The following is a 12,457-nucleotide window of genomic DNA, read 5'->3' as shown; positions in this document are numbered from 1 at the left end:
AATCGTCGGATGACGACCAACCCGACGAATCGGACAACGAGTCCATGTCGTTGTTGTTCACCTCCATCTACACAATACAACAAACAATAAATTGTGGGTGCCAACAATGAATCAAAAAGGAAAAAAATAAAACAAAAAGGAAGAACAGGAAGCATACCTGCTGCGGGTTGGGGGCGGGCGACAGCCGGCGTCGAGGGGAGGCGGGGGCGTCTGGCGCGGCGGCTCGAGGAGGCCGGCCTGCCTCTGGCCTGCGTCGAGGGGAGGCGGGGCGGGGAAGGGCGGATCCGGCGGCGGGGAGCGTGGCGCAGGGGCGGGACAGCGGCGGCGTCGAGGGGAGGCGGGGGGCCGGCCGGATTGGCGGCGGGCGACGGCCGGCGGCGCGGGAGGCCGGGAGGCGGGAGGTTGGGAAGGGAAACTTCCCTCCTGCGCGACGGGGGAAGGGAGTGCGGGCTGGGGTCGAGCGCCCCCCTCCAGCCCTCACTTCTACGGTTCGAAATTGGGTTTGAGGGTTGGACCCTTACTTTTTTTTTGAGGGTTTAGGGGTTCTAGTCTTTGCGTTTTTTTTGTTGCAACCCGCAAAAAAGCGGTTATTTATGAGGGTTTGAGGGTTTAGGGGTACTACTAGTAATGCTCTTAGGCTGCAGCTTGAGGACAAGCTGCATGTCCAGGTGGGGTGTAGTGTTAGAGTACGTAATGGGCCTAATAGGCCCGTTAGTCTTAGGGTTAATTAGAGATAAGAGTCGCTTTCTTAGGGGTCAAGTAAGCCTTGCTTGGGAGTCAAGTAAACCTCTCTATATAAAGAGAGGAGATGTATCAATCTAATCAAGCAAGAATTAAGAAGGAAATCCTTCCATCTTGCCCGGCCGTGGGCAAAAGGCCCCCGGCCGGCCTTCTTGCGCCCTCCTTCTAGCAGCGCCATAACAATAGTTCTCTCATGCTTACCCCTGCTTATCCAATCATGCAATTGTTGTCTTTGATTCCAAAGGCTTGTTGAACAATCAACTATTCTCTTTTGAAATTCAGTTTTATTAATTATGATTGTGCATTTGTGTCTTCTTTATTATTTTGTAGTCACTGGCCGAGCAAGGTGGTTCTGTGCTAGAGAAGATTGTAGCACATCCAAATTTCTTTATCCTTGCAACAATGAATCCAGGTGGCGACTATGGAAAAAAAGAGCTTTCTCCAGCACTAAGAAACCGATTCACAGAATTGTGGGTTCCAGCTGTTACAGATGTTGATGAACTCAAGAGCATAGCTGTAGAGAGGTTCAGCGAAGCTGAACTCTCTTGCTTTGGAGATTGTATTGTTAATTTCTTGAAGTGGTTCAACCACCTGCACACTGGAAGAATGCTCACCATACGCGATCTGTTATCCTGGATTTCGTTTATCAATTTGACAGAGATGAAACTTGGATCACAACAAGCTTTAATACATGGTCTGTTCCTTGTACTACTTGATGGGCTCACATTGGGAATGAATCTTGCTAAATCGGAGGCTACTGAGTTGAGAAGAACATGCATGTCCTTTATTTTAGAAGAGCTGCAGAAGGTTGAGGGGAAACCCTTAAATTCAGGCTTGAATGATCTAAAGAACTATGGCTGGGGTGATGATATAACAAAAACTGATATTGATTGTAATCATCCAGATGATTTTGGCATTGCACCATTCTATATCACTAAAGGTCATTTTGCTTGTAAGCAACAGGGATTTTTATTCACGGCACCCACTACCAGCAAGAATGTTTTGCGAGTATTGCGTGGCATGCAATTACCCAAACCTCTTTTGTTAGAAGGTAGTCCTGGAGTTGGTAAAACAAGCTTAATTATGTCATTAGCTGGATTTTCTGGTCACAATGTCGTGCGAATAAACCTATCTGAGCAGACAGATATGATGGATCTTTTAGGTTCGGACTTACCACTTGAAGGGGAGAATGGAATAGAATTTGCCTGGTCGGATGGTATTCTTCTTCAGGCTTTAAAGAATGGAAGTTGGGTTCTGTTGGATGAACTCAATCTGGCCCCCCAATCTGTCCTAGAGGGTCTTAATGCCATTCTAGACCACCGTGCAGAGGTCTATATACCCGAGCTTGGCCAGACCTACAAATGTCCACAGTCCTTTCGTGTCTTTGCGTGCCAGAATCCTTCATCACAGGGTGGTGGGCGGAAAGGCCTCCCCAAGTCTTTCTTGAACCGCTTCACCAAGGTTTATGTTGATGAATTAAAAGAAGACGATTATTTTTCCATTTGTAAATCAGAATATCCATTACTCGGTGATGATCTGCTCAGAAACCTGATTTGCTTTAACAATAGGCTCTTCACAGATACCATGATACACAGGAAGTATGGCCAAGGAGGTTCTCCTTGGGAATTTAATCTACGTGATATTATGAGGTCTTGTCAGATGATAGCAGATTCGCCAGATACTTCAAAGAATGACTGCTTTCTAAATACTGTATATCTTCAACGAATGCGAACTGCGGTTGACCGCAATGAAGTTCTCAAGCTTTTTGAAGAAGTCTTTCAGATAAAGCCTAGCATTCATCAGTCGAAAATGCTTTATGTCAATGCGCATTGCTTAGTTGTTGGAAATGCGTCTATTAGAAGAAATAATTCCCGGTCATATGCAGTTCAGATTAACCAACTAAACATACTTCCTGGTATTCTTCATAGCCTTGAAGCTGCTATCCACTGTATCCATCAAGGTTGGTTGTGCATTCTTGTCGGACAACACTCATCTGGGAAAACCTCGTTAATCCGCTTGCTTGCTCAGCTGTCTGGCAATACATTGAATGAGTTGAATTTGTCATCTGCAACTGATGTGTCAGAATTGCTGGGGTGCTTTGAACAGTATAACTTCTTCAGACACTACAAAGAGGTCATATCACAAGTTGAGCGTTATGTTAATGAATATTTCAGCTTGAGTATGGATATACGTTGGAAGAAGGATTTGATTATGGTCAGAAAGGGTTTGTTTGAGAAATGGTTTAAATTTGTGGTTGCGAAAAAGTATTCTTCAATCGACACTTCCACATTTATTGAGATGGGCAGGAATGCATCTTTGCCACCATTGAGCTTGGTCATAGACATAGTTGAGCAGATGAAGAGTGATCTGGAATTGCTTGACTTGCCTATATCACTGACCAAAGGTGATTTGAGTAAAACACTGAAGTCCATCTACAGCTTGCAGCAGAAAGAAGCTCTATACCAACCAGTTAAATTTGAATGGGTCGCTGGAGACTTGATCAGGGCCATTGAACGCGGTGAATGGGTTATTCTGGACAATGCGAATTTGTGTAATCCTACTGTATGTTTACTAATCTCTTGTACTCTGTCATTTATCCTACAATTTGGTTTTGCTAATTTTTGTTTCTTTGATCTTTCAGGTACTTGATAGAATAAATTCTTTGTTTGAGAAAGAAAGGTCCATTGTAGTGAATGAATGTGGTCTCGTTGATGGAAATCCTGTAGTTCTGAAGGCTCATACTAACTTCAGAATGTTTTTGACAGTTAATGCGAAGTATGGTGAAGTTTCAAGAGCCATGCGAAATAGAGGAGTGGAGATATTTCTGATGGAGCAAAGTCGGTGTCTGGAAGGGTGCCCGAATGTGCCTGAGACTAGTGAGAGGAAGGACGTGACAAGATTTTTAATTTCTTGTGGTATACCTAGAATGGAATTGATTTCATCAATGACTGAAGCACACCTCTATGCAAAAGCTGCGGGATTACGTCTTGGTATAAATATTACCATTCTTGAGATCACACGATGGGTTCAACTGTTCCAACAACTTCTTATTAAAGGAAATCAGCTTAGTTGGAGCCTACATCTAAGTTGGGAACACACTTACCTACCCTCGTTGGGTCAAGTTAGTGGATCTGATGTTGTTGAGGAGGGAAAATTAAGGTTTTTGACCAATGTTGACGGTTGTTCAGCTGGTTTGCCTTGTGATTTTTCGTTGTCCTTGCCTGGTGGTTGGCCAATTGAACTGAAACTAAGGGATTTTATTTGGTACTCGAAAGAATCTTGTGTCCAAAGAAACTGCATGTATCTACAATCATTGGGTGCCCAGTATGCTGCTTATCAACTAAACAATTTGGAAGGTAGTTCATCCTTAATAGGACCTAGTAACATCCATCCATATGTTCTTCCTGCTTCAAGCTTATATGCACTGCAATTTCCGACTTTGTCCGGTCAGCATTCTCTTAAGACTCGTGTAACTGGGGGATTTAATTCAGAGTTAGCTGATCAGATGCTTTTCATTGCCGCAAACTGGGTAATGGAGCAATCTACGAAGAGCGATCTTGATTTGTATGGGATATGGTTTAAATGGTATAATGGTCTGCTCCAGCCATACTGCAGCTTCTTTGAAAACTATGGTAATATTCTTAAGCAAGAATCCGAGCATCCTGTCTGGCATAGCATCCTCGAATGTTATGGGGAAATAACTGCTTATCACAAGGTTGATGCTGTTCATCCTATTCCATTGCTGTCGACGAGGTTGCTGGATATGGCTGGTTGTGACACCCTTAAAACTTGCCAAAAGCGGCTTCATAAGGCTCTTAATGGTTTGAACTTGTTGCGGCTTACATTATGGCAATGGCAATCTGAGACAGTTCTTCCTGATTTTGGTGTTCTAAAAGCTGCTTTGTTGCCGGCATTGAAGTCCCTCAGATGCTTGGAGGATGAGGTACTCAAGTTGATTGTGAGCTCTCGGAAGCTGCTGCAGATATACACTCGTATCCTGGATTATCACAGATCAATATGGAAGATGATAGTCTCGTCTCAGTTTGAGGGCTTACCAGTTGTTTGGAATCTTCTGAGGAAGGAAATTCTGAAGCTGCAGCCAAAATTCCCAGAAGTAGTTGGTATCTTTCTGGTAAGTTATAATCATTATCATTTTTTTCTTGGTAATATACTATGATTGTGAACTGACATCACAATCATACAGATGGAAAGCGTCAATCTGAACAACCTCCAAGATTTCAATTCACAAAATAGCAAACCAACTTTGTGGATCCATGGTGGCCATCCTCTTGTACCATCATCTGGAAGAGTCTTCTACAAATTCCAAGAAATTGTAGCATTTTCTGCAGCTGTTTGGCCATGCAAGAATCTTTCAAAGAAACAGCTTGATGGTAATATATTGCAGATTTGGCAGCTAAAAAGAATCACTTGTTCTTATCTTGGTCCCATCCAAATTTAATTACCTTTTGCTGCTTGCAGATAAGCAACAAATAATTGATGCCATGTTGTCAGCCAATCAGGATCTTAGATGCCTTGCGTTGGAAGGTACTCCTGTTATTATTCCAAGAGATCTCCTTGATGCTAATACTTTTTCTAGGGTATTATACGGAGGACTTGTAGGAAGAGCTACACTTATTATAAAGAAGAGTTTTCCTCATTTTTATTTTTATGTTCGGCAATATACTTTATCTTCTTTTTCTCTTATGTTAGTTGTGGTTTGATCTTTAGATGTAGCTGAAACACAATTTTGTTTAACTGACGAAGGTCTAGTTGCTTTCTTAATATGTATTTTCACTTCATTTGCTAAGTATAATATTACCAGTTTGAAACATTCTGACCCATTAACCCTTTATGACTATTGTTTTTGTGTCAAGGTGTTTATATAGCTTTATGTGCTGTATCTGAGCCTGAGGAAGAGGAGTCGACAGTTCTGGCCCAGTTGGATGAAATTCATAAGGTTTTTTAGTTACCTGTAGTTTTCCTAAGATGGCTTTATCCTCAACTGTTTGTCTTACTACATTTTCCTGATGTAGAGTCTTGTTCGAAAGGTTGAGTATGAGAGGAATAATCTAGGATTATTGTTGAAGACTTCCAATGCTGAAGTTAAAGTCTGTTGCTCAGTCTCATCTGATATCTTGTGTAACACTTGTGGTTTCAATGGTTGGTTAGCGAGTCTTCCTTTGCTCAATTTGAAGAGCTTGAACTTGGACACTGCTTTACTTCAATGCCTATCCAAGTGGATACAAATAGATTCTTCTCAAATTCGCCAGGTCTCTCTCCCTCTCACTTAACTTTTGGATTATTTTGTCCTCTCCATTGATCGATCATACAATTTGTTGCTCTTGAACCCATTATATTTGTTGTCTATTCTTTCCCATGATAACTGAATAATTTCTGTGAGATATCAGTAGGAGGCAGACATTTGTAATACTATGCAGTTTTTTCTTTTGCTACACAGAGTATAGCAAACTCAGAAGCCCTGCTTACATATGCTATTGACTACTCATTGGAGTTATCGTCAAGATCTCCTTTGGAGTTTACCCAGCATAAGATCGTTTGGTGGATTCATCATACCTGGGACACAGTTGAGAATGGTAAAAATCAATATCTCTACTTTGGGTGCAACTCATTGTCTGTTTTTTGGGTTATAACTTGAAGTTGACACTTAAATGCTGTGCAGTCGATGCAAAATTTGCTAGCTCGCTTCTTGAAATATGGTACAACTATCATACGTCTCTGTGGACTTATTGCTCTGGAAGTCCAAAGGTTTTTCTCTTAGATTTTACATACAGTTCCGTAAGTATTTTAATACAACCATGATTCTTTCCTCACGATTTTATTCATTTTCAGGCCCTGTTCCCTCTTACACACGATGAAACCTCTGATCTAGCACACCTGACAAAAATGGACGCCATCAATACTATTATGTATGTCATCTCACATAGTGCTTGTTCCTTGTTTCTCATTTATGCGCTACTGCTTGGAGGTGATTATGCTGATATTTGTGCCTTAAGGGCATGTACAGTGGTTGAGAAGGCAGTCCTCTGTTTAAGCCTCCATGTCTTCATCTAGTTATGACAATAAAAGCACATTATACAATGGTTTATCTCTTTAGTGTTATCTGTTGCAGTTACTTTTTGCATGCGCCTAGAATTATGTGGTGATCAAAATTAAATAAGCAAACGTATGACTAAGAGATGACATCTGGCAGTGGTACAATGGAGAAAAATGTCTTATCTTAAGCGCTAAGAGGTCATCTCTTAGTAAAGAGAAGGGACACCCCTTATTTATTTTCTCTCTTCCAACTTAGCAGTTACCCTACGTGGCATCCCTAAGAGAAAGCTGACAACACCCCATTGTACATGCTCTACAGGATGACAATATTCTTATTGTTTGTCTGTTTCTGCAGCCGCGGTGATTTATGTGTGATGGATTATCAGAAGAACAGTTTAATGCTTAGAATGTCATCTAGAAGTCTCTGGGAAGGTGTCTCGTATGCGGGAAACTTAGTTGGTGGTCTCTATTCTGCTGCTGATTCCCTCTTCAAACAGGTAATGTTCTATCTATCCCTGTTTGGTTTGCAACCATCCCTTTTAGTTGCTGTTCTGAGTTCTGACAATCTGTTGCAGATCATATTTGCCCATAAGAAGCATCTCAAGCCAGAAGAGTACAGCCAGTTGGAGCACATCCTGTTTCAACAATCGGAACATCATCTGGAGGTTTGTGTATCATCCTTGTGATGTTGTTTAAAGTCTTGTGTACCACATTACTTGCGAGTTGCATGTACTTTATTTACATTCTTTTAATTCTAATCATAGTCACCATTTTAGCTGACACGCGGAAGTGCATTTTCTATGCCAGAGACTCCGCCAGCGTTTATTTGGGACATTTTATGGTTTAGATTTTAAGCTACTGTTGAAATTTATTAATTTCTGTTTGGAAAATTTGTGGGCACACTACATAATGAATGATAATGGTGACCTTGAATTCCTGTACACACTTGTTTTTTACTGCGATTACCAGCTTTCATGCTTGAAACCTGAACCGTGGGTTATATTTTAGCATAGAAATCTAACAATATTATCTCAATCCAAATATATGTCATCACTGGAAGCTTTTGTTGCGAATACTTTTCGATATGTTTTCCAAGGACAAGTTTTTCACCAGATGTGCCTATTAAATTCTTATTGGTATTGGGGATTGAAAGATGGGTAGTTAATAAGGGCGCAAAACAAGTAAAAAACTGAAGGATTGTCTACAGTCACGTAAATGGCAAACAAGAAATCCTTTCACACCGATGCCTGTGTGCATCCAAAGCAACACAAGTTAGTATGGTTGTAGGTTTTGTTCTTAGGTGCTGAGTAATGTGAACATAATCGACCAACATTATACAGGGTAATTTCTGAACTTCATCATATTATGGTCTTTGTAATTTCTTCTTATGTGGCGTCTTCCATTGTCACTAATAATCACAGTACATCTTGGTAGATGGTACCCTTGATTGCCGACCTTTTGTTTTTCTTGAAACAATTTTCTGGCCTTGCATTCTTCTTGACATGTCTTGCTCTATCGCAGGATAAATGCCTCCATACTGCTTGTGCATTGTTATCTTCATCAAGTCATGGAGTACTTGCTTCATTCTCAGGGTCAAATAAACTCATAGGGTCCCTGCTTCTGGAGTTGTACTCATCGTACTCGCGTGGTATGTTCTTTTTGGATCTCTAGAACTAGAATGAATGATTTGTGATATACGCAAGTTTACCAATTCAGCCTCAACAGTGTCTAAACTTGCTGGTATGATATATGTATTTGCTTTTTTAACGGAATATATATGGATTTACATTGGTTAGCTCAATTATGTGCTGCTTTCTGGCCTGATGAGTTGTTGAGATAGTATCCTGTTTAGCACAGGATAAAGAGTGACTACGGAGAACACTTAGGCACAGCACCACCCATTACAGTTTACAAATCCTTCATACGTGTTATTCCGCAACAGGCTGTCTCAACGTGAAGGGCTTGCTACAATATTTTGAATTCTGCTCTCTTTGTTGTTTCTGATTATTCATTTTAGCAGACGCTGTGCACTTATTTTTAATTATCTTTTTGGGCTTGCAGACTCTTTATTGCATCTTGGGGCTGCCTGGGTATATATTGGGATGTTGCGTTTCCAGCTATTGTTGAGCTCATACAATCCAGATCCTGCGTTCCTATCTGCTTTTATGCATTCTCAGATTCTGGAGAAGATTTCACTCGTAGATCTCAAGGGAAAGGTAAAAATCTCTTGTTTATGGCACATAGCTCCTGTAAGCTGTTTTGTGCTATACAGAATGGTGCAATGCAAGCATCGTGAACTCATATAATCCAACTTTCTATGTTGTATCAGTCATTCATATAAAGTCATTGCTATTTTGTTAGTGCTGAAACTGTATTTTGATTGTTTTATAAAATCATATACCTAGAGGGTGTTCATAAGACATTGTCTTTACTCAAGAAAAGGTCAAGTAAATTTATGACATCTTTTTTCTAATAGGTTCGTCATGAATGTGAAGAATTGGCGGGCTCTAACTTAGCAGGAGATTGTCATGATCAGAAGTTAATGCAAGAGCTGAAAACTGAAGAGAATAATCTCCGGTCAAAGGTTCTGTTTATAATAGCATAGCACCCAGAGCTTGCAGTTCAATTCTAAGTTCTAGATGTTTCATACTTTTTTTAATCCCGTGGTATCTTGCCGATTCTACCATGCTGCTAGTTTTTTCTTTCACTTCTTAATTCTTTGCTGGTCAGGAATTAGATGCACTATTGTAAATATTCATGTTTCACAGCTAGATGAATGTCCTATCTCCGGAAGTAACATGACAATGTACATTGTTTTCTCTGTGATATGGTGCTACGGTGTTTTCTTGCCCATGGTAGTGAATTGGTGATGCTACAAGCTGTGGAAAGCCGGCTAATATGAAATTTATCTCTAAATGTCCGGATCGCTTGGCTATTGCACAAGATGAAGCATGCCAAGCCCTCAACATGATTATTCAATCTTGTATGCATGTGCTTTTTTTTATTGATAAAATGCATAATGTACATTGTTCTCTCTGTGATATGGTGCTACGGTGGTTTCTTGGCCATGGTGGTGAATTGGTGATGCTACAAGCTGGAATAGCTGGCTAATATGAAATTTATCTCTAAATGTTTGGATCGATTGGCTATTGCATAAGATGAAGCATGCCAAGCCCTCAACTTGATTATTGAATCTTGCATTATGTAATCTATGCATGCAAATGGACGAGATTCTTACTTGTCCTCATACACTATTGCAGGTTGTATTTCGACCTCGACAGTCTAAACACAAGAGTTTGATTGCAGCATGCTGTGAGTTTGAGGGACGGTTGTCTGACTGCAAGGATCTGTTAATTCATTTAAACTGCAATGGTGCTGGGCAATTGGAGGTCAATAGAATCTGCAATTGGCAGGTGAGATTTGTTGGGACTGATTTTAATGTCTTAGCTATAGCCATGGGGCTGTTTTTATTCTTCTCTTCCACTCCTCATAACCGCAGTTAAAATTGATTGGTCGTGCAATCATTCTATGACAGATAACATCAAGTAACTTTATTAAGAGGCTGACAGAAGAGTATGGGGAATATGTGGATTTGATTCAGCCAGTGCAAGTTGCCGTATACGAAATGAAACTTGGCTTGGCAATTGCTCTATCTGGTTCTCTTGAGAGAGAATATTTGAAGAAGGTGAAAGAAGATGATATTGAAAAAGTTCTGGTATGTATATGTTTGCAGCTGAAGTTGAAATATGCAAGTTTCTTCCATGGACAATCTTTTAGAATATAATGTCTAGAGTGCACTTCATATAGTCAAATTTGTTCTTCACCAAACAATAGTTCACATCTGTTTGAAGATGTTGTGAAGCAATATAATGTCCCTGGTTAATGTTAATAGGAACACACTCAATGAATATATGGTGCTTATGGCTGTACTGTTATCATTTTCTGTTCTGCAGGGTGCAGTTTTTACTTTTATGCAGTTTCCCAATGGACATGTTGCTGGAATGACTGTAGTGGGCGTTCCAGATTTAACAAATTATTCAATGGGTGATCAATTGGAAACTCAATACAGTGAGTTCAAGGATGTAGATATATTGGAGAAGCTGTCTCGTGTGTCGAGTCAGTTAAATGTTGGCGAAGTTGCAGATGAAGTGGTTAGTTAATTGAACCGTCTTCTATCCTATTCAATTTTATGCTTCTGTAGATTATAAGTATTTGGAGAATGAAGCTGTTTGTAAGTGTTTTCTGTACTGATTGCAGAGATCCCATTCGCAGATGCTAGTAACATTTCATCACGTTTCTTTAGTACGGACAACATACCGTATCTTTCATTCCCTTATCATGGATAAAACTTCTTATCTGGTATGTACTCCTATCGTCATGGTTAATAAACCTCGAATTGAAATAATGTGTGTCTTACCAGTTTCTCTTTCCAGTCTTTGAAGAAGATCTTCGATTATTTTGAAAGCATGTGGATCAATATGAAATCTAGCGTGAAGGCTAGGGAAAATGATGGTTCTCAGTATTACAAGTTCAGGTCCCGTATCATCGATATACAGGACATCTTTGAAGGAGATGTGCCTTCAATTTCAGATATAGACTCTGATGGCAATGCTGGTCCAGATAATGAAGAAAAATTGGAGCTTGAGTTTTTCAAAATTATGGTATTCCAATGTTCTGTATTCCTTACTAGTGCTTGTATTTTCATTTTATATTTTTATTGAACACTATTGTTTTATTCAGGAGAGAAGTGACGAAGATGATGGTTCTGTTGAAGACAAATGGGATCTTGTTCCAGAGTCTGCTCTGAAATGTATTATATTAACACATAACCAATTGTTTGGATCTCCTGATCTTGTTGAAAAGGTAAATAGTAACATGAGAAAGAAGATGCATCTTCTGTTAACTTTCATGATCAGTTCGAATGCCTATATGGATGCTCACGGTAACAGTAGTTGATAATTTTCTTGACCTTTGTTGGGTGTTGGCTTTCTGACCTTCTTTTAGATGGTAATTTCTTTGACATAGGAGGCCAAGATAATAAATAAGATGAACGCAGGAACTTCAGACTGAAAAATTTGTACATTCTCATAGCTAACTAATATTTTTCTTGATGTATTTGTTTCAGACTGAAAGATTCCAAATTAGTGATCAGCAGAAACTTAAGTCTTTTGTAGACTCGTACGATTTTGGTGCAAGAATATTGAAAGGTATGTACATGGACTATGATTTCAGACAGTGGTGTATGCTGGACTCTTTGCTGATTTTTGATATCATTTTCCAGGCCTGCCAGAATTGACTTCTTCAACACTAGATGAGAAACTCATGCCTGAGCATTTACTCCGTGTTTGTCTAGAATATCAGCGAACCTGTGCAGCCTCTCTAGGCAGCAATAGTTATAATGCTTACAAGGTATCGAGTCCTGCAAGTTATACCTTTGATGCCCAGTCGTTCCTTCTTACTAAGTTTACTTGCTTATTTGCAGGACCCGAATCCTCCTGTTTTATTCAAAATGGTTGAGCCACTAACTGCACTTCAAGAGAAAGTTAGGACCTTTTTAGACGAGTGGCCCGATCATCCAGGTTTACTGAAAATATTGGAGATAATTGCTTCCCTTTTGGCAATGCCCCTGAGTGCTCCACTTTCTAAGGTCTGGTACCCAATA

General features: G+C 40.1%; 1 protein-coding gene across 2 annotated transcripts in view; it reads left to right on the top strand.

Annotated features, from left to right (window-relative positions):
• LOC125555588 (midasin) overlaps positions 1 to 12,457 on the top strand; it is a 38,479-nt gene that overhangs the window by 17,269 nt on the left and 8,753 nt on the right. For both annotated transcript variants that reach the window (XM_048718500.1, XM_048718492.1), the window contains exons 21-43: positions 1,072 to 3,303; positions 3,383 to 4,873; positions 4,946 to 5,132; positions 5,221 to 5,286; positions 5,616 to 5,698; positions 5,775 to 6,011; positions 6,200 to 6,335; positions 6,422 to 6,507; positions 6,592 to 6,668; positions 7,151 to 7,292; positions 7,371 to 7,460; positions 8,317 to 8,443; positions 8,857 to 9,011; positions 9,272 to 9,379; positions 10,056 to 10,208; positions 10,331 to 10,510; positions 10,749 to 10,946; positions 11,053 to 11,154; positions 11,229 to 11,456; positions 11,536 to 11,658; positions 11,921 to 12,002; positions 12,077 to 12,204; positions 12,278 to 12,442. In XM_048718500.1, coding sequence (XP_048574457.1) covers positions 1,072 to 3,303; positions 3,383 to 4,873; positions 4,946 to 5,132; positions 5,221 to 5,286; positions 5,616 to 5,698; positions 5,775 to 6,011; positions 6,200 to 6,335; positions 6,422 to 6,507; positions 6,592 to 6,668; positions 7,151 to 7,292; positions 7,371 to 7,460; positions 8,317 to 8,443; positions 8,857 to 9,011; positions 9,272 to 9,379; positions 10,056 to 10,208; positions 10,331 to 10,510; positions 10,749 to 10,946; positions 11,053 to 11,154; positions 11,229 to 11,456; positions 11,536 to 11,658; positions 11,921 to 12,002; positions 12,077 to 12,204; positions 12,278 to 12,442 — 6,576 coding nt within the window. The remainder of the gene's footprint in view (positions 1 to 1,071; positions 3,304 to 3,382; positions 4,874 to 4,945; positions 5,133 to 5,220; positions 5,287 to 5,615; positions 5,699 to 5,774; positions 6,012 to 6,199; positions 6,336 to 6,421; positions 6,508 to 6,591; positions 6,669 to 7,150; positions 7,293 to 7,370; positions 7,461 to 8,316; positions 8,444 to 8,856; positions 9,012 to 9,271; positions 9,380 to 10,055; positions 10,209 to 10,330; positions 10,511 to 10,748; positions 10,947 to 11,052; positions 11,155 to 11,228; positions 11,457 to 11,535; positions 11,659 to 11,920; positions 12,003 to 12,076; positions 12,205 to 12,277; positions 12,443 to 12,457) is intronic.

The sequence above is a fragment of the Triticum urartu genome, chromosome 1, assembly GCF_003073215.2.
Source record: "Triticum urartu cultivar G1812 chromosome 1, Tu2.1, whole genome shotgun sequence".
NCBI lineage: Eukaryota > Viridiplantae > Streptophyta > Magnoliopsida > Poales > Poaceae > Triticum > Triticum urartu.
The sequence above is the reverse complement of the archived record's forward strand: the minus strand, read 5'-3'. Positions and strand labels throughout refer to the sequence as shown.